Genomic DNA, 22,230 nt, shown 5'->3' with positions numbered 1-22,230 from the left:
TACACTACCAAAGGAGAAAGGCAATCACCTACCCAGCTACAAACCCTGCAAACTAAAATGGTCACCTGCCTATGTAATATGCTGATGCATATTACACTACACAACAAATGTTGTGGAGATAACCAAGTACTTTCTAATTGGATTTAAAGCCCACTCCATGTGATGGATAATTGTCTTCCACACAATGGGACTGATGCACATATTAACTGAAAAGAGACTGTATAGCATACACAGGTCCAAGTCATACAGGATCTCATGGCTGAGAGATGGGACATAAACACATGCTCCATTCTAACAAAGAAGCTATCTGCAACCGACACCTACTTGCAAAGGAAAAACTGGTTTTTCCTAATCGATTCTCACTGAGTTTATTAACTTCAGGATACCCCGCATGCACAAAGTAGATGATCAACACAAAGTGAACTCAATGGTGTTTTTGTAGACTTTTTGTCTCATACTGTCTTGTTTGCTTTTTTTGTCTTATTGGTCTTATATATTTGATTTCTTTTTTCATAAAGTTTCTTTCAATATGTATTTTGGAGGCATTGTTTTTTATTTTTAATGAGAGGGAGAGAGACATGGAGCTGTGTGAGTAGAGAGTTGGGAAGGATCTGGGAGATGTTAGGGAAGGGGAAAAGCATGATCAGAATATATTGTATGTTTTTTTTGCTTAAAAATAAAAAATGTAAAATTTAAATGCAACAAAACACCTTTTGTTAAAAACAAAAATAAGCCGGGCAGTAGCTGTGCATGCCTTTAATCCCAGCACTCTAGAGGCAGAGGCAGGTGGATCTCTGTTAGTTCAATACCATCCTGGTCTACAAGAGCTAGTTCCAGGACAGCCTCCAAAACCACAGAGAGACCCTGTCTTGAAAAACCAAAAAAATGAATGAATGAATGAATGAATGAATGAATAAAAATAACAACAAAACAGTGCCCTCTTGCTTTCAGATCCCCAGCACCTACAAACATGCTGCCTGGCCATAATTAAGCTTCAGAAGACAGAGACAGGGGATTTCTAGAACAAGCTAGCTAGTTAGCAAGATGAGCCACATAGTTCAATTCTGGTTTGGCTGAGAGATTCTTCCTCGTTGAATAAGGTGAAAGATTGAGGATGGAGAATGATTCTGATTGACATCAGCCTTCAGTCTCTACATAGCACCCATGAGTACATGCATACACACACAACCAACATGCACACATATACAAATGGAAAAGAAAAAAATAGGATGAAACAACATATGTAAGTCTATTGTGTTTAGCACATGACAAATGTTAGGGAAGAAAAATTGTAGGAATTAGGCATTTTGTTTTGCTTTGTTTTTCAAGACAGGGTTTCTCTGTGTTGCTTTGGAGCCTGTCCTGGAACTCGCTCTGTAGATCAGGCTGGCCTCAAACTCACAGAGATCCTCCTGCATCTGCCTCCCGGGTACTGGGATTAAAGGTGTGAGCCACCAATGCCTGGCTAATAATTAGGCTTTTTAAAGAATCCAGTGTTGAATTTATCTTGTTTTTATGGTGCTAGGAATCGAATCTAGGGCCTTGCACATGGTTGGAAAGATAGCTCAGCAGTTTAGAGCATTCCTTGCTCTTGCAGAGGACCTGTTTGGTTTTCAGCACCCATGTGGTGGCTCACAACTGTCCCCAACTCCAGATGGAATGTAAGTGGTGTACAGATACACATGCATGCAGGTGAAATACTCGAAAACATAAAATAAAATAAATCTAAAAAATTAAAGGAAAGAATAACACTTTTCCATTGGCAAAATCAATACCTTTAGACTTAAGCAGCCACCTTGCTTACATTTGTTCTTATTTCCAAGACACAGGACACATCCATCCTAATATTAGGAACCCAGATGGCAAAGCATATGACATAAATGCAGGATCTGTAACATCATCCTTATGGAGGAAGGGAGCAAAGGATTGGATTAGGATGCCACAAAACCTCTGCTGGAATCCAGTATCCCTTGTATATTATATCAGCAAGAGTCCAGTGTCCTCAGCCCCAGCTCCTGCCTCATACCTTACTGTCCAGCTTCTTCATGGTTACTAGGTCCAGAGACTTAAGTGAATGTCCTGTAGGGGCAATGAAGTACAAGCAGACATGGATTCGAGAGTCATGGTAGGTGTGTAGTACTCTCCGGATCTTCAACTCCTCCTGTAGATAGGCCTCAAACTGAGCATCTATGAATTCCACAATGGGCTTATAGCTAGAGGGGAGAGGAAAGCAATGGCATTAAGTGTTTAGATTTTGACATAGTCAGTCCAAGTTAGAAATGCAAAGTGTCCTCTGTAATTGGACCTCCCACATCTAGTTGGACTTCTCCATATCTTCTCAGTGGACTCTTATACTGACAGCGTTGGCTACCTTCTTGGTCCACATATGAGCCCAATTTATTTCTTCACTGTGGAATGTCCATTAATCTTTCCTCATCCCATCCTGCCTCTGCACACCTCAGGGCTCAGTTTATTTCCTATCTCCTTCCTATGGCCTTCTCTACTTATACTCCAAATCTCTTCTGTGACCCAGCAGTGTAAAAACCTACACATGGCTTTGGATTGTTTGCTGGTGCTTCACGGGAACCAATACTCTCAAAGATTCACCATGTCTTCTTGAAGGACAGGACCTGTGAAGGAAACTTCTCTGTCTCCCAGCAGGCCCTGAAGCAATGTGGAACCCACTGATGGGATCTGTAATTGGGTCCTCAATCTAAGTCCATTGATACTACCTGCATCTCTCTGTCACACCCTGCCTTTGCACTGAAGCTGTGGACACATGACCTCTCTGAGACCATGCTGGGGGATTTTGTCACAGTGCTGTGGAATCTTCGCTCATTCTTGTCAATGAACAACATTGACAGTCACATATTTTTCTACTTCTCTTCTAAGTACCAGACAAAATTTGATAAATATACTTCCTCCAGCTTCTACACAGTAACCCCACCTCACTGAGAATACATGGAAAGCTCCCCTAAGCAGCCTCCTTGATTCAATAAGGCATTTGTTTGTTTGCTTGCTTGCTTGTTTGTTTTGAAACAGGATCTCATTATAGCCTTGGTTGGTCTATAACTTGCTATGTATACCAGGTTGGCCTTGAACTCACAGAGATCTGCCTGTCTCTGCCTCCCCAGTGCCAGGATTAAAGGCATGTGCCACCATGCACAACTCCATTTGCTTATTTTTTGAGACAATGTCTTGCTACATAGCTGTAGTGGTTTGAAAGAAAATGTCCCCCAAAAGGAGTAACACTATTAGAAGATGTGGCCTTGCTGGAGTAGGTGTAGTCTTGTTGAAGGAATGAAGATGGGCTTTGAGGTCTCATATATGCTCAAGCCACGCCCAGTAGGTCAGACCACTTCCTGTAGCCTGCGAGTCAACATGTAAGAACTTTCAGCTCCTTCTCTATCACCATGTCTGCCTTCGTGTTGCCATGTCCTGCCATGATGATAATGGACTAAACCTCTGAACTGTTATTGAGCCACCACAACTAAATGTTTTCCTTTATAAGAGTTGACATTATGGGGCTGGAGAGATGGCTCAGTGGTTAAGAACGCTAGCTGATTTTCCAGAGGTCCTGAGTTCAATTCCCAGCAACCACATGATGGCTCAAAACCATCCATAATGAGATCTGGTGCCCTCTTCTGGCCTGCAGGGATACTTGTAGACAGAACACTGTATACATAATGATGATGATGATGATGATAAAATATTTGGTATTGCCATGGTGTTTCTTTACATAGAAACCTTGACTAAGACAATAGCCTAAGCTGGTGTGGAATTCATGTAGCTCAAGCTGGCCTCAAACTCACAAACCTTCTACCTCTGCTTCCTTACTACTAAAATTACATATGTGTACCACCACACCTGATTCAGCAAGGCCTCCTAAACAACAGTGAGCTGAAGGTCTATAGTAGTTGCGAAGGGAGGGAAAGATATTTTCTTCAGTAGTGTAGTCACTGGCGAGTTTCCCAGACTTCTGTAACTAATACTTTATCTATGCTCCTATAAGTAACCCTAATTAAACTTGCTAGTTTGCACATACACACAAAGGCATAGAACTAGAAAAGGGATCTGGAGAGATGGCTCAGTGGTTAAGGGCACCTGCCATCAAGCCTGAGGACTTGAGTTTGATTCCCAGAGCACACATGATAAAAGGAGAAACTAGCTCTCACAGTTGCCCTCTGACCTTTATACATGTACTGTGTGCATGCATGTGAGCACATGTGCGTGCGCACACACATATACATACAAATAAATGAAAATGCAATTAGTAAAATATCTCTACTACAAAAATAAAAGTAAAAGAGGGGCTATTGGGAAGAGAAAGGAGATCAGTGGGAGGGGGACAAAAGAGGGTAATGGGGATTGAATATAACAAAAAAAATACACTAAATGGACAAAAGTCTCATAATGAAAGCCATTATCATGTATAATTAATATGTTAATTTTTAAAATTTCAAAAGAGGATAGTCAGCCCACTCCTCCTCCCTGCCCTGTGCCTTTCTGGAAACTTCTTTCTTCGTAGCCCTACCTGCACTGAAGCCACCCCAGTTGCCTTCACATTCTTTCTTTTTCTTTTTTTTCCAGGTGAGCTTTCTTTTTCTTAAATACACTTAGTTATTGGGTATGAATGTAGGTGTGTGGTATAAATGTGGAAGTCAGAGGACAGCTTGTGTGAGTCAGTTCTCTCCTTTCACCCCGAGAGATCCAGGGATGGAGGAACTCGGGTCATCAGCTTGGTGGCAAGCATCTTTACCCGCTGAGCCTCTGCTTCACCCTTGACCACATCATCATCTTTCTGCTCTAACTAGGTCATCTCAGTTTCAGCCCTACGCCTCTCCTCGTCTCCTCGGTTTGCATGCTGCCTCTCCACTGGAGATGCTGCCTCCCTTCAAGGAAGAAGAGGCTCATTACCTCAGGCCAGAGCAGGGAGTTTTCAGATCCCACTGCCAGAAGAGAACATGATCAAAGGAAGGGTATGAGGCCAAGCAACACCTCCCACCTGCAGCAGCTCCCAACCTGAGCCTTTGTGAAAGAGCCCCCCCTAGGAAAGGGGAGGAAAGCAGCATTTAAAAAAAGAATCACAGAATCCTGTATCCTGAGATCTGCATTCAGGAAGAGACCCAGGTGCAGGGTAGCTCTGGCACCCCAAAGAAAAAAAATCTAAAAATATTGCTCTTTCTTCCTTTGATTTCCCCCCACCCCAGCCAAGACTGTTTTGAAGCACAAATGATCCCTTAGCAGTAAAGAGTCTTAGAAGGTTCTTGAAGACTTCATAGTGAAAATAGAGGGTGCATCCTTCAGACACAGGTAATTTTTAGATGGGTAGCTGCTTTGAATTATATGATCAGGGCAAGACTTTGCTTTCCTCTATTACATAACTTTTTTTTTTTTTAAGTTTTTGTTTCACACAAAGCGGTGGAGGAGACAGAGCAAATTTTTCTCAGCTTCCTTCTTCTTGAACCTTTGAAATACCGTGTTCATCTTATTCTCACTGACCCTGGCTCTCAGAGTCTTGGAAGAGGCACAGAGATCAGACCAGTCAAACCAGCCAATCAGCCACCAGGATTTGGTTTGAAGGGATCTGAAAGATGGGTGACTCATCATTGTGTCAGTCTGCTTTGTATCATCAGCGTCTGGCCTGCTGTCTGGTATACAGTAAGGATCCCACCTACTGCTCTGAGATTTTTCACCCCCTGCCCCTATGGCTGATCTTCCCTTCCCACAGTGGCCAACTCTTTCCCATATGTTGCTATTCTTACTGAATTCCATTCTGGGACAAAGAAAATCCTCACTTTTCTGTATGCAGCTGCATTACCACCTGTTTCCCCTTTTCTTCAAGGCATTGCATTTCTCACGCCCCTCCCAAGAGTATGTTTCTAGATGATCCACACCCTAGTTCCATGGAGGGCTATAAAAGATGGCTTTCTTTTTTGCACTGTCTTCCCTGGCAGACTCTATCCTTCCTCATCACTCCAATTTCTCTTTTCCCCTTTTAAGGCAACTAGGTCAAGACTTTTATGGACCATCCACGTTCTTCTTTTGTAACATATATAGGTGTTTTGCCTGCATATGTCTATGCACCACTTACATGTCTTGAGTTCATGGAGGCCAGAGAGGGTGATGGATCCCCTGGAACTGAAGTTACAGATAGTTGTAAGGCTCCATGTGAATGCTGGGAATTGAACCTGGGTCTTCTGCAAGAGCACCCAATACTTTTAACTGTGGAACAAGCTCCCCAGCCCTATCCATACAGTTTTAAACATGGAGTCCACACAACTCCAATGAGCTTATAAATATAATTTAGAGAATCCCCAAACTTGGACAGGAACAAAATACACCTCTAACTGCAGTTTGGCCGTTTCTTCAGTTAGAAAGCAAGGCAATAATCTATAGTGCTGTTTGCAGCACCTGTGATTTTCCTATCCGTTAAGAATCACCACGTTTTCTTTTCCTAATCCAGTGGCTGCATATCTGTCAAAAGAGCATCTACATCTGTCAAAACTTCTATATTCTGGTGATTATGAAGCTTGCAAATAAAAGCTGTTATCTCAGTACTTCACAGAGAATTGTATGGGTTACTTAAACATAATTTTAAAATATTTTGGTAACTGTAACTTTTAAGACAATTGGTATATTTTAGGCATTCAAAAGTTATTTTGAGAATGAGTCCACAGTCCATAGCATATTGATAAAGGTGCCAATTGTCCAAATACTTCTTCACTTCTGGCAGTGAGATTTACTATGGAGACACTATAATAGTGTACTGAATAAAAAGTACTGGAAGTTCAGTTACTTGTGATACCCTGACCAAGGACAGCTTCTCTGAGATGCAATACCTGAGCTGCAAGGATGAGTACTACTAGCAAGCCATTGTAAGGCCCAGGAGAAGGGCGGTCCAAACAACATGAATATATTAATGGTCCCAAGGCAGACACCAGCCTGACAGGTTTAAGCAACAGAAAGAAAGGCAGGGTGCTAAAAGTTTGTGAATGAAAGAGGAATGAGAAATTATCAACCACAGCTACACAACAGAAACTGCCTACATGTCCATCAACTGATGAATGGATAAAGGAAATACAGACTACTCATACAATAAAGTATCTTTAGCTATAAAGAAGTTCTCATATAACCTGCCTAATACATGCTAGGCCCTGGCTTCAAACTCCAACACTGAAAAGGGGGGAAGACACTCATGCATGGACAAATTCCTCATATGAGGCACCTAGAATAATGAAATCCATAGAGACAGGAAATATAGTGGTTCCCAGAAACTGAGGTGGGAAAGGAATGAACAGCTGTCCACTAAGTTTCCTTTGTAGGTGAAGCAAATGTGTGGGAACTACACAAAAGTGATGATTGAACAGCAGTGGTGGTGGCTGGTGTATTAAATGCCATTGGACCATTCATCGTACCTGAGTTTTGTCAAGAGCCTCAGTGGCTTGGGTACACATTAAAGTTTGACAAGATCTGGAATCTGTCATCTACCTGTTCACCTGCCAAATTCTTCTGGACACACTAGCACCCAGCAGCCATCTCCAGGATATGTGTCTTTCCCCCAACACCCATGCACCTTGCTCTTCTACACAACTCCTCCTCCTACATGCCAATGCAAAGCCTCTCTTCATTGGAGACCTAATCCATCTTCCTTTGGCCCAATCGTTCTCCCCACTCTAGGTAACTGCAATGTACCTGCTAACAACTGAACGTTCCGTCTCCATCTGCTGTGACTGCCTTCACTTCGTACCTTCAGCTCCCTGTGATACCTACCCAAGAAATTCTTCTGTGACACCCAACTCTCTGACCACAACCTGGTGTCTACCTAGCTGTCTTATGTCTTTGGTCTTCCTTTACATGATTTATCTCCTAAGGATGCTAATACTCAGGAATCTGGCCCCTTTTCTTATTTCACAGGATATAAATGTCTTTCATCTTCCCGGTCTCAGCTCCTTCAACAAAGCTGAATCACATGACTGGTCAATTGAACCAGTTTTTTTGTTTGTTTGTTTGTTTGTTTGTTTGTTTTTGTTTTTTGTTTTTGAGACAGTGTCTTGCTCTGTTGGCTAGGCTGGCCATGAACTCTTCGGTTTGAGCAATTTTCCTTCCTCAGCCTTTCTAGTAACTGGAACTACAGATGTGCAACACTGTGTCCATTACGAAACATTCTTATCAACACCTTCATCTGTGTTCAGCCCCACCCTGTTGTCCTAGTAAAATTAGCCAACTGAGTAAATGTCAGATGCTGACTACTCCATTGCTGTCAATGTTGGCTGAAAGTAAATACAAAACTATGTGTCCTGATGCTTTTATAAATGCATGGCCTTCCAAGTCCCACATGGCCTGGGTTCCTGAATCCCGGCTAGGGGTAACAAGGGAATAATGAAAGGACAGACACACAGACACATGTGCAGTGGAAGCTGGGATCAGGTTGTGCTCTGCTATCTGTATCCTCACCACCTGGAACCTCTGTGTTATTAGGTACAGCACAGGTGCAAAGTCTAGCAAGTCTCTGTAGATGTCTCTATAGGAGCAGTGTCAGGCTGTAAACATCTGGGAGGAGGAAGCTGCAGTTGCTAGCCTTTGCCCACACTGATAAACCATTGACACTTACATTCAGAGTCCCACAAGGAGTTTTGCCATTTCTTTTGAGCCTGAACCACAGGGATAACAGCTTTTCCAATTGCCCTGTGGATCTGAGGCCTTGGGATATCATTGGCATGGCCATGCTCATGTCAAAATACGCATTCAATCAGTACTTTACTCACTTAGGGTTTCTTCTGTTCCCTACTAACTTCATGTGAACCTCCAGAGGTTAATAGCCCTTTTAGTTGGCCTTGATTGGCTCCTTTCCCACTGTTCTCATTGATCATCCCAGACTTCATTTGATTTCTCAAGCTCCTATGATTCCTGACTTTTCCGCACAGGATAGTTTGACAGCTTACTTTACCAGCAAATCTGGGGCCACAAAGCTTCTACAACCTCCTTGCCCTATCTTTAAAAGTGGACCCATCATCCCACTTCCTTCTAATGTGAGGATGAAGTATCTCATCTTTTCAAGGCTTGTTATCCCTGTGCCCATGGTATCATCCTCTTCAAGTTCTTTTGGAACCCTTGCTTCATCTCCCGCCTTTCCATCGGCTCTTTCCCTTACCAAAGGCTGTGCTTTATATTTTAGTTATGGGCTGGTGGGATTGGTAAGAGGGTAGAGGCACTTGCTCCTGACCCTGACTACCTGAGTTTGATGCCCTGGGCCTACATGGTAGGAGAGAACCAACTCCCACAGGCTGTCTTCTAACCTTCAGGCATATACCATGGTACCAGCTCACTAACATAGCTGCTGTTGTGTAGCCATTTCCTCAAAAACAGACACATTCCATACTGTAGAGAAGTGCCTTAATCCAGAAGGTAAACAATTCAAAAATAGCTTCAGGAAGTCCCTGAAGCTGACCAGATTCACTAGGCTCCTCCCTTCAAAGAATAAGTAATAAAGACTGCCAAGAGTCACTCTCAGTCTACCCAAAGAGGAAACAAGCCAAGCTGTAAAGATGACTCTCAGACCACACCAGCTGCCTGGAAGAAGCAGAAATCAGCCGAACTTCCTGGAAGGGGGTTAGACCAACTGAATCAGTCTGATAGGACACTCGCCAACCTACTAAGCCACCTACAGGCTGTGCAGTGTGTTCTAGGTTTCCCGGGTTTTGTGAGGTATCAACTATGCTGGGGTGGGCTTTGGTGATACAACTGTCCTTGAGTAATTTCTGCTCCTATAAAGTAACCTCCCACTCATATTCCTGTAAGTAACCCCAATAAAGCCCATTAGTTTACCAAATTGGTCTTTGGTGTTATCAATGCTTTGGTCTGTCGGGGTTTGTTAATCTGGGCTGATTAGATGTGTGTACTGTATCTACTCAGTCCTACCATACAACCTTGACCCCTCCCCCACAATAAATAAATAAATAAAAAGCAAATAAATAAGTGCAATGATTCTTAGTGTCACTAGCCTCTCACACTGTTCCTGGCACACTATAGACATTTAGCAGTTGATACACTGAACAAGATCCTCCATATCCACTTAGATGCTATTTTGTGAATTCTTTCTCAAACCTGCCCCCTCCTCTCTATACTATGACTTTCTGGTCCTGTTTAAGCCTTCATCATCTCACCTATTCTCAATTATTGCCCCTGTCCTCCTTATCTCCCTTCACACACTGCCTTATCTCTTTTCCTCAGCTTTTTAACTCCACTGTCTACACCTACTTTATCTATTTCCTCTTTTAAAACAGCATCCTTTACATTTCCTTTCAATTATACAAACAATCCATGTATGCATTCTTCCTGCATCATTGTTAACCACTATTTTATTTCTGTTGAATATCTTTTCAGGGTTTTCCTATGTATTTATATGCAGATATAGAGAGGATTATCTGTTGTGTGGGGAGGGGTACTTTCCACAAATGACACCATGATACAACTTCTCATTTCATAACAGCATGACCTGATACTGTATCCATGTGAATACTAACTGCAAATACAGTCCCATGGTATGGTTGAATCACAGCTAATGTAGCTGTGTCAGGTTAAAGATTTCAAATTTGATAGCCAACACTGCAGTGAACACTATTGCTTCCTATAAGCATGTGTTTTTCTGGGAAACATAAAGGAAAATGGAATTGCTGGGTCATGAATTATTCACACTCAAAAATTTAATGGACCCTGCCAAATTTGCCCTCCCAAAAAATCTGTATCAATTCATACACCCACATGAATGAAACTCCCTGGTGGTAGTGTGGCTATGATATCATCTTTTATTTTTGCAAATCTGGGAGGGAAAAGAATCATTGTTTTATTTTGCATTTCCCTAATTGCTGGGGAAGCTGAATGAGCATCATTTCATAATTTTGATTGTTCCATTTGTATTTCCCTTCCAGTTAATTATCTGTTTATCACTCATGGAATTACAGAAGCCCTCCTTACATTTAAAATCCTTTTCTATTACATAAGATACAAATATCTTTTGTTCCATCTGTAGCTTGTTTTCACTTTTGCTTTATGGTATTTTACATGTTGAAATGTAAAATACTTTTTGGAAAAATGTCATATTTTATCATTTTTATTGACATGTATGTATTTGGGTATGTGAGTGCAAGTGTCTGCCACAGAGGCATCAGGTCCTTTGGAGCTGGAGTTAAAGTAACTACGAGCAGCCTGATGTAGGTACAGAGAATCAAACTCAGGTCCTCTGCAAAAGCAGTCAGTATGTGCTCCTAACCATGAAATCATCACTCCGGCCCCAAACTACTTTTCCTCTAGTTAACTGAGACCTAACAGCTCTTTTCTCCTGTGATTTTTAGACTTTGCTTCACAACTCAAAACGCTTTCTGTACTCTCAAAGTTATAAAAATATTCGCCGACATTTTCTCTTTATATTTTTAGAATTTGTTTTTAGTCCAACAGGAATCTATTTTTGCCTCGGTGTTTGTGTGAGAGGGTCTCATTTTATTTTTTTCTAAAAGGATGGCCTATTTTTCTCAGCACCACTTCTTGGACAGTCCATTCCATCCCTGCTAACTTATAGATGCAACATTTCCATGCAAATGTGCATCTGACCTTGTACTCACCTTCCTGTTCTATTGCCTTTGCCCCCTGTTCTGATGCCTTATGGACCATTCAAACGTAAGAATGGCAACCTAATTTTTACCTATAGTCTACTGGGAATTATCACTTCTAAGTACAATGGTCATGCTGCCAAACCCAATACTTTTTTTTTTTTTTTAATTCTCCTTTTCTTGGACTCCATTTATCATTTCTTCCTAAATGCTATAGAATGCTACTCCCCTTTGGTTCTTATCAATAAAAATCACGATGATAATAATAATACCTTCGATTTAATAGGTATTTACTCTGTGCCAGGCATGGTTTCGGCATTTTTTTTCCATCATTCATGTCAAATATGTTATACCGTAGCCTGATATCGTAAAGGTTATCCCATTTTACAGGTGACTTAAAAACCAAGTCATTGAACTATTTTGCCAAAGGTCCCTGATGTAGCAAATGGCAATATGAGATCTGAACCTAGGCCTGTCAGAGACCTAGGTTAAATTCCCAGACCCTCTTCTCTCTAGCCTATCTTGAAAACTCTCACCCTTGGGTTCCCTTTTCTCCAGCATTCATTATTTACTTTCTTCTTTCATTAATCAGCAGTATTTGGGGGTTTTATGTGTTGGTTGCTTGTTTTGGTGGTGTTTGTTTATTTTGAGACAAAGTCTCACTATGTAGTCCTAGCCGGCCTTGAATTCAATAAGTAGACTAGGCTGGCCTCCAACTCACAGAGACCTGTCTGTCTGCCTGCTAAATTGTGGCATTAAAGACACATACCACCATGCCCTACAAGTTTGTTGTTGTGTTCATGTGTGTGTGTCTGTGTGTGTATGGATTTGTGTGTGTTTAATTTTAGACAACCTCCCATGATGTAACCAAGCTGGCCTCAAACTCCCTGAATTCCTAATCTTCCTGCCTCCATGCCCCATGTGCTGGGATCCCAGACATGCATCAGTATGAACATACAGTATTACCAATCCATTTGTCTGTTTTTTACAGGGTCTTACATACCCTAGGCTGACCTCAGATTCACTATACAGTGAGGCTGATACTGAATTTAAGATTCTCGGGCTTCTGCCTTCCTGATACTGGAATTACAGGTGTGTGCTATCATGCTTGGATGAGTATGTGACCCAGGATTTTATGCCTGCTAGGCAAGTACTCTACTAACTAAGGAATACCACCAATCCCTATTTTAGTATTTTTGAGACAGGGCTTCACTGTGCAGCCCATGACAGCCTCAAATTCTTCATCTTTCTGCTTCGGCTTCCTGAGGGCTGGGGTTACCAAGTACTGGAACTAAAAAGAGTGTAACACCAAACATGACTTCCACCATTTTGGGGTTTTTGGTCCTTGTTTAAACATATGCCATAGAAAGCACAGGGTCCTTTTCAGTTCTGCTGCATTTATATGTAAAAAACACTATTTTTATAGGGCCCAATGCCACTGGCCCACTGTTAGAGAGGCCAAGGGAAGATTATAAGGAAGGGGTATTCAAAGGAAAAGCCTGCCTGTGCAACAGATAGAGTTCAAAGCTAGTCTGTACTCAAGATATGGAAAAAAATTAAATGGCTGGGGATATAGCTCAGTATTAGAGGGCTTGTCTAGCATGTGAAAGGTCCTAGGTTCAATCCCCAGCCCTTGAAGAAAGAATAGATTTTTTTTATTCCAGAGGATTGTAGCTTACTTCATTCCCGCTCTCTACCCTAGTCCTGGAGAAGTTTCATCATCTCTTATTTGTGCTTCTACTATTTGCATTTTAAAATATGCATCTTTCATATATTTTCTTCATTTAGTTTTTTTTTAAAGACAAGTTCTCAGTATGTTACCCAGAATGGCAATAAACTCTCAATCCTCCTGCCTCATCCTACCGAGTGCTATGATTGCAGACATAGTCACCATGCCCAGCTATCAATTTTAAGATCATGAAAAAACTGATAAGGACATTCTAGAAATAAAACAGAAGCAGATTAGTGTCTAAGAGGCAGTGTCTGTTCAGTATTCCCAACCATCATGATTAAGACACTGACCATATGTGGAACGTCTAAAACTGAAAGGACTGGGAGAAATTTCAATGAAGACGTCCTGAAACATTACAGCTGAGTGTGATTCTCAATTGACAGGGAGTAGGGTCTATGTGGTGCTCAACAAACAAGATAAACATAATAAGCATAAAAAAGAATGGTTGGGCCAGTGAGAGGATGCAGCAGATTAAGGCACTTGGCTATAGAGTCTGATGACATGAGTTCCAGCTTAGGGTCTCACATGGTAGAAGAACAGAGTTGACTCCCCAAAGTAGTCCTCTGATCTCCACATGTATGCTATGCTACAAGTACAAGGTGCGAATGTGCATGAAGACACACAATAAATAATTAGTATGCAAATGTAATTACTTTAAAAAGAGTGTCTTCTTTTTAAAATTTCATACAGAAAACATAATTGGTTTTAGTTCTCAAGAAAATACATGTGTACCAGGGGTTAACCGTTTAACAGGGAAATGGTAGAAAGATTGGGGAAAGGAGGGAGAAGAGAGCATGGGGAAATCAAACTAAGGATGTATGGAAAAGCTTTATGGAAAGCTACTAGTTTGTAAGCTAATTTCAAATAGAATTCAGGGCTTCAGAGATAGTTTAGTGGTTAAGAACATTGGTTTGGCTCTAGCATCCATGTGGCAATTCACAACCACCTGTAACTCCAGTTCCAGGAGAATTCAACAGCCTCTTCAGGCTTCAAAGACATTACGTGAACAGGTGCACATGCATACAAGCAAGAAAAAAATTCATATATGTAAAACAAAAATAAATTAAAATTCATTTTTAAAAAACTAGTTATAGGCTAGAGAGATGGCTCAGCAGTTAAAAGCACTTACTGCTCTCATAAAGGACACATGTTCAGTTCCCAGCACCCACTCTAAAATGTTCACAAGTACATGTAACTTCAGTTCCAAAGGATCCAATGATCTCTTCTGGCCTCTGCCTGGACCAGTACTCGCATGCATATACATGCTATGCGTGTGTGTGCACTCGTGCGCGCGCGCGCGCACACACACACACACACACACACACACACAAATGAAACCAATTTTAAAGTGTTTGAACAAAGCTGTGCTATATGGGTGGACAATGCTGCTCCTAAAGACATGGGTTATAAGACAAAACCTCAGTTCCAGGCATGATATACCTCCCTCTGAGTTATTGGTCTCACAGGCCCCAGAGGCTATTAGCAATGTTCTTGGCTGCTTGTCATAAGTAGATATTAAGACCTGGATGCTAAAGAAAACACATTACTTTGCCATATACAGAGAAATCAATGGGGAACTGACCTGAACACTTCTCCTGACAAGCTGCCATAGGACTACGAGGTGTGGCATAGGCCACTGGGGAAGAAAAGACACCAATGATCTTACCCATGGCTAGAGCCCACAGTACTGATCTGCCAGGCAAGAGGTGTCCACTTCAGCCATGGCATAACCGTTACAGCGCAACTAACTACTTTATGATTTGATTTTAGGCTGATCCATAATTCATGCCTGTTGCTGTATGCTTGGTCAAAGCATGTGCCTGGGATAGCAATAAGTCATGGGGGGGGGGGTGGAGAACCTACTGCTGTTCTTTTGCTGAATGGACATATTATTGAACCTTCTAACTATTTATGCTTATGTCCATAGATCAGTGCTGCTCTCCCCCTTGCTCAGGCAGGTTCTTCCTGCAGTGGGCAGTGTTAAGACAGAGACCCATAACTGCTCCGAGTGCTAAAGTGGCTGTGAGTGTTCCACCCTATAATGGGACTTGGGTATCAGCCATCAACAATGGTTCAGGGAACATCAAAGAAGAGATGGAAGAATGGAAGAGCTGGAGTATGGAGAGGGTTGCTGGGAAATGCTGTCTTCTGGATACAACATAAGTCCAAATCAGCTACAGGTATCTGCACAAGATCAAGCCAGTCAACAACATTCCAGTACAGAAGGGAAAAGGGTTCATGAGGGCCCTCCATTAGCCGAGGAGCTACAGTAGATGAGGACAACCTGGGCTACAGAGAAAGTTCCAGGACAGTCAGGGATACACAGCAAGACCCCATTTCAAACAAAACAAAAACCAAAATAATACAAAACAACAATAACAACAACAAAACAAAGTCAGGTGGTGGTGGTGCACGCCTTTAATCTCAGCACTCAGGAGGCAGAGGCAGGTGGCTCTCAGTCAGTTCAAGGCCAGCCTGGTCTACAGAGTGAGTTCCGAGATAGCCAGGACTATTACATAGAGAATCAATGTCTCAAAAAACCAAAACCAACAAATGAAACAAAACAAAACAAAAATACAAGTGTAAGCTAGGTATACTTTTAGTTCTAGGAGACAGAAGCAGATGGATTTCTGTGAGCCCAAGGCCAGCCTGGTTTACCTACAGAGCTCCAGGCCAGCCAAAGATACGTAGTGAGACCTTACTTTGAAAACAAACAACAAAAAACAAAAATCAAAAACACCAAATCCAGATGGCTATGGCTCAGCAATAAAGAGCTTGCCCTCCTCTTCCAAAGAACCCAAGTTTGTTTCCCAGTACCCACATTGGGCTGCTCTCAAAAGCCTGCAACTCCAGCTCCTGAGAATCTGGTGCCTTCCTGTGGCCTTTACAGGTAGGTATCTGTATTCGTATGAACATACCACATGCATCCATACACATCAATCTTAAAAAATAAAGGGCTGGGAAGAAGGCTCAGTGAATAAAGCACTTGACACAAAAACACGAGGATCTGAGTTTAGAGCATCAGAACACATGTAAAGCTGCAGAAAGCAACACACATCCATAATCCAAGAGGTTTTACGATGGGACTGGAGGCTGAGATAGAACCAACTTTCTGGCCAGCTAGTCTGTCTTATGCACAGAACAGAAAGAAAAAAAAGAACAAGATGAAAAACAAAACAACAAAACCCTCCCAAACAAGACTGAAGATGACAACCAACAACTAAGAGGTTTCCTCTGACCTCTACACCATGGAACATATGCTATGGCATAGGCACCTGCACTTGCATACACGAACACATACATATGAAGACTTCTTTAAAGAAATGTTGAGTGACCCTTTCTGTCAGTGCCATGCAAGCTTCTCCTCCCCAACCTCAGCCTTTATCACATCCTCATCTCAGAGCCTCATTCACCCCTCACATGCATCCCGAAAGCCCTACAGCTTCTCATGGCTCTCCTCCTTCCTCTCTGCTTAGACTTTCTTGGTCCTTCTTCACAGTCTTCCCCTCTACTTGCTGACTTCATTGAGATCCTGAGGTTTCTGGGAAAGCCCCTCTGACTTCCCTGCATAGAACTGAGTGTTCTCTTTGTGGTCTCATTGCAATCTGTCCTTCACCTCTTCGTCCTCTGTCCTTCACAGAACATACTCCTCTCTATGGAACTTATTTGCTTAAGACAGGCCTTTCCTATGAATGGCTCGAGCAGAGATTAAGCCATTACCTTTTAGATTGTTAAAGTGTAAAAGAGCCTGGCACAAGGCTGAACAGAATCAAGGCTCCAGCCACGTCTATTAGAAAGGCACCCTCCTTTTGGCAAAGGATATAGAGTGGCACAGTTGTTCTGGACAGGGGACCTGAAATGATGCCATGCTTACAAGCTGCCTGCCCACACCATTCTAGTGGGACTGGCTGAGACCCAGATTCTGTGCTGTCTCCCAGACTCCCATGGTAAGCGCCTTTCAGTGGTTCCTCCACTCACCTTCCCACCCCACTGCTTTCCTTACCTGTCCTCCTTGTTGATCTGGTCCCCAAAGCCCACAGTGCTCACAATCGTGAGCTTCAGCCCCACGTTGCTTTCCTGGAGGTCATAGGTATTAGATCGGAGCTGAACGCCTGGCTGTGTGTGGGTGGCTGGTTCCCCCTCGAACTTGGTGTTGAACAGGGTATCCATGAGGGTGGACTTGCCCAAACCTGTCTCCCCTGAAAAGCAAAAGATACCACACCGTGACTATGTAGCCATTACAAATCACATTTCACATATGTGTGTGAAGGGAGAAGTGTATATACGAGAGCACAAAGTAAAAAGTCATGCACAGGTACATAGTATGTACAGCATCAATTATATGAAAAAGGAAAGCAGACATGGGCCACCAGCATACAGCTCATAATCCCAGAGAAATAGCCTAATTTCCATTTCAGCCTTCATAGTGCTTTTCTGTTATTTGAAGCTTTACCTTGAGCATATGATGCTATTAGAGGCAGAGAAACAAACGACATGTGAACAGATAGAGGGGTATAATTATCCCTAGAAATAGACTGTAAAGAAATATATTCGTATTAATGCTTACCTATGAGTGGTACACTCATATGTAGTTCTCACTTGCCTTTAGTTTTTCTGTATTTTTGAAGTAGACTGTGTAAATAAGTACCAAGTGTCAAATAAATACCCTTTCCTCTCATGCCCTGCCTCAGGTTCTGTCAGGCCTAAACAGTGCTCAATTCCACAGATGTCACAGCTTTGTCTCCCAGTGGGGAGATGGTATCTAGCCTTGGCTTCTCCCAGCCTAGATGACCTTTCAGTGAGACCATTTTTTTAATCTACTGAGGAATGAACTTAAGCCACAAATTCTTCTTCACTTTCAAACAAAGCAGGCATTTGTTTGCTTAACTAACATGTCAACTGTATGCTTCTAATAAATACAACCACTAGAATTTCACACTTGGGTGATGAATGGGAGAAGGGTTATGCTGGACTGCTAATGGTTGAGGAGATTATTTGTGGGAGAACAAGGGGTACCAAAGCACTGTCTGGAAGCAAGGAGTCTCTGGAGAGTGACAATCACAATCACACATTGGAGAGAAGCTGGGGGCATGGAGTTAGGCAGGAGTCTGTTTGAAGCCACAGCTGGGTTAGCCACTAAAACCCCTTAGAATCTCTATGGCTTCAGATTGGATTTGGCTCCTCATCCCACTCCGAGTGAATCAGAAAGCCTAGGAATACAAGTGAGTAGCTAAGCTGAAGATGTAGCTCAGTGAGTAGAGTATAGCGTAGCATAACGGAAGCCCTGTTTGATCTGCAGCATTGAAGAGACTGAGCAAGGTGACACACATCTATAACCCTGGCACTTAGGAGATGGAGGCAGATAGGAAGGATAAGATCAATGTGTCACATATCGAGTTTGAGACCAGCCTGGTCTTTGTATATGTCCTTAATCCCAGCACTTGGGAGGCACAGACAGGTGAATCTTACTTCAGAGTCATTCGGGCCTGCATAGTAAGTTCAAAGACAGCAGGGGCCATGTAGAGAGACCCTGTCTCAAACAAACAAAAAAACAGACAGACAAGTAAATGACCCTGGACCATTCTTTGAAAGTCTCAGACCACACTGATTTTTACAAGCATCATCCCTCTTCTTCCTATCCCTTCCCAACCCAGAAGAGATTCTGTGACCTTTGACTTACCCTCATGGTTGAGATTAGGTTTACTCTGGGTAATTCCTGGCCAAGCAGATCTCCCCTTGGAGAACGACAGTACACATTTGCACGGCAGTGCGTAGAACTGCATGATGGGAAGTCAAAAATGTTCCCGCTCTCCCTACCTTCCCACTGTGTGTAGCTTTGCATCTTCCAAGCTCCTTTATCCTAAATAATGATCTACAAAAATTTTACCTATGATGAGAGCTTTCTATGTACACAGAGAGAAAAGAAGATTCAATTTATCCTGGTTCCCAAGGTCCCCGGCCCTATTTCTTACTCAGGCATTGTGGGTGCCCATAAAGATGGCTGCACTCCATGTTGGCACAAGGGCAGAGAGTTCAAGGCTGTCAGCAAGTCACAAGACCTAAAGGCCAAAGGTGTGGCTACAGAAGGATGCTTCAGCCGTCTTAGTCTAAATAACAGACCTGAATCTGAGGTGTGGCTACTCCCGACTGTCAAGGCTAAGGGAGGAGAAGTTGAATCTGAGGTATGGCTATTCCTGACCTCAAGGCTAGGGAACAAGAGGTTAGAGCTAAGGTGTGGAAGTGAGGAATTAAAGTCTGTTCGTTCCATATACATGATACTGTGTTCCCCTTTTTGGTTAAAGTATATAAGAGTGTGAAAAATAAACTCATGGCGTTTCAGTATTGACTGATTTGCCCTCCTGACCTTTATTCTGTCTCTCTCTTTCTTTATTGTCTATAGCTAGCCTTTCCTTCATCCATAATCCCCCACTCAGGTACAGACTTGGGAACGCTCAGCTGGCTCCGATTGCAGCCCCAAAAAGACCACTACCAACAATGAGGTGGACTGGCAGGGTATAGAGATTGTGTTTCCAGCCAGGGTCTGCTATATCCATCAGGGACGATGGTTGTCTAAGAAGACGCCCCCCTTTTTTGTCCTCCCCTAAAGAAAGTATTTGGGCCCCAAGAAAATATGGTGCAGTGAGGTCTTTGCATGCATCAGAATTCAGCACCCATTATCCCACCAAAGGACAACAGGACAGAATCTCTGAGGTGGGAATGCAAGGATGCTCCAAGTCAACTTCCCTGTGGACATCCATATTTCAGGTACATTTCAACCAGATTTTGTATGTCTAATGGATTTTCCATGTACATCCTCAACTTCATCCTCTTTGTCCTTGAGCTCAATACTGATGGCCCTGCTACTCCTAGACAATGATGCGCTCCAGTCTCCAGAGCCTCCAGAGTGGGATCCCTTACTCCACATCCTAAGATTTCTTGGATACTCCTCTGTATCCTTGCCTGGAGAAAGCCTCCCTTACAAGGTCTCAGGAACAGAGCTACAGAGCCAGAGACCCACCCTGTTTGCACAGCTGGAGAAATGGAGGCTGGATAGGGTAGGGCAAGCAGCAAGGAGGAACAGCAAGGAAACTGACCACCCAGATGCCTGCCAGCAACAAAAGGGCTGTGGCTGTGGCAACTAGATGTTAAAGAATGAAGGGCTGGAAGAGAAGAACTTGTCATGTCTAGGGAATTGCAATAAATGCAGGCATTGGAAGGAGTCAAAAAAAAAAAAAAAGGTGGCCAGCTCCTCCAAAGATCCCTGAATGCTTCTGCTCTCATGGGGGACCTGGAGCTGGAGGGACACCCTCTCTCAATAGCCTGAGACTACAATGCATCTCCTCCTGTAGCTGCCTTGGGTCCAATAGTAAATGTGCATGGGGATATGACACGTGGCCTAGCTGGGATCAGGTCAGCAGATTCCACCATGCCTCAGCAAGAAGGTAGGAACTTGGCAACTGGCTTCCAGCAGGAAACTCAACGAGTCCCAAGGGCTCGATTTCCCTCCCCTTCTCCCCCGCCCTCCCAGAGAGTGTCACAATGGAGAGCAGGGTTTCTCATGTCTTTGAACTCCTGTCCTACTTCTCACTTTGCTTATTGTTGACATTGCACTGGAAACAATGATTTTTAAAAAAATAACGGAGCTGGAGAGATGGCTCAGTGATTAAGAGCACTAGCTGCTCTTGCAGAAGACTTGGGTTTAGTTTCTAGTATCCACATGGCAGCTCACAGCTGCCTGTAACTCCAGTTCCAGGGGAACTAACACTGTCTTCTGGCCTCTGCAGCCACCAGGCACACATGCAGTATGCATATGTACACACCGGCAAACATCCATACACATAAAATAAGTAAATCTCTTTTAGAAACAATTTAAATTTGTCAGGCAGTGGTGGTGCACACCTTTGATCCTAGCATTCCAGAGATAGAGGCAGAAGGATCTCTGTGAGTATGAACCCAGCGTAGTTCCAGAGTGAGTTCCAGGACTACATGGAGAAACCCTGTCTCAAAAAAAAAAAAAAAAAAAAAAAAAAAGGAAAGAAAGAAAGCTACTACTATTTTGCCATGTGACAAAATCAAATCTCAGCCCTGTACCCAGTCTGGATTCTAGTCCTTTATCCTATAAAGGGGGAAGATTAAAATAACAATAGCGGGTGGGTTTTTTTTTTTTTCTGGGGCAGGGATGTTGGCTTGGTTTTGAGATGAGGTCTTGAACTCATAAGTCTCCTGCCTCAGCCTCCCAGGTGCTGGGACTTCAAGGCACACAAGAAATACCAATAGTATTTTCTTATAGTAGCACATTTCTGTGTTCTGTGCTGGGATTGCTGTGAATAAATACATATTTTCTATTCCTTGTTGGAGTGCTGGGAGTGGAACGGAGGGCCTCACACTTGCAAGGCAAGCTCTCAACTACTGAGCCACACTCTCACTTTCCACAAATTTTGTTTGTTCCTTAGAGCAAGTGTATAAGGTAGACACTACGATGTTTTTACTTTTGGTGCTGAGAATGGAGCCCACGGCCTCAACTCCATCAGCTTAAACAAGAGCTCTACCCCTGGCTGGCATCTGGAGGCAGAGGAAGGCAGATGCGTGTGAATGCCAAGCCAGCCTAGGCTAAAAAATGAGACCCTGTCTCAAACAAACACACAAGCAACAAAAGAACTCTATCCCTGAACTACAACCCAGTCAGCCCCTACACAATACAATTTACCCTTAATTTCTAGTTAGATTAAACAAGTTACCCACCCACTAGCTTCATGAATTTGCAAATCCTCCTCCTCTCTGAATCCAGTTTTCCTCCTCTATACACTGAAATGACAGTCCAAGGTCACAAACTAATAAATGGCAGAGCCAGGATTTTCATCAAGGCAGGCTACTTCTGTAGCCTATGCT

General features: G+C 42.8%; 1 protein-coding gene across 6 annotated transcripts in view; it reads right to left on the bottom strand.

The window, feature by feature from the left end:
- Window positions 1-22,230, bottom strand: part of Septin6 (septin 6) — a 72,763-nt gene that overhangs the window by 30,844 nt on the left and 19,689 nt on the right. For all 6 annotated transcript variants that reach the window (XM_051178400.1, XM_051178405.1, XM_051178404.1 and 3 more), the window contains exons 3-4: window positions 17,345-17,540; window positions 2,027-2,213 (exon numbers count right to left, since the gene is read on the bottom strand). In XM_051178400.1, the coding sequence (XP_051034357.1) occupies window positions 2,027-2,213; window positions 17,345-17,540 (383 nt within the window). The remainder of the gene's footprint in view (window positions 1-2,026; window positions 2,214-17,344; window positions 17,541-22,230) is intronic.

The sequence above is a fragment of the Phodopus roborovskii genome, unplaced genomic scaffold (assembly GCF_943737965.1).
Source record: "Phodopus roborovskii unplaced genomic scaffold, PHOROB, whole genome shotgun sequence".
Lineage (NCBI taxonomy): Eukaryota > Metazoa > Chordata > Mammalia > Rodentia > Cricetidae > Phodopus > Phodopus roborovskii.
The sequence above is the reverse complement of the archived record's forward strand: the minus strand, read 5'-3'. Positions and strand labels throughout refer to the sequence as shown.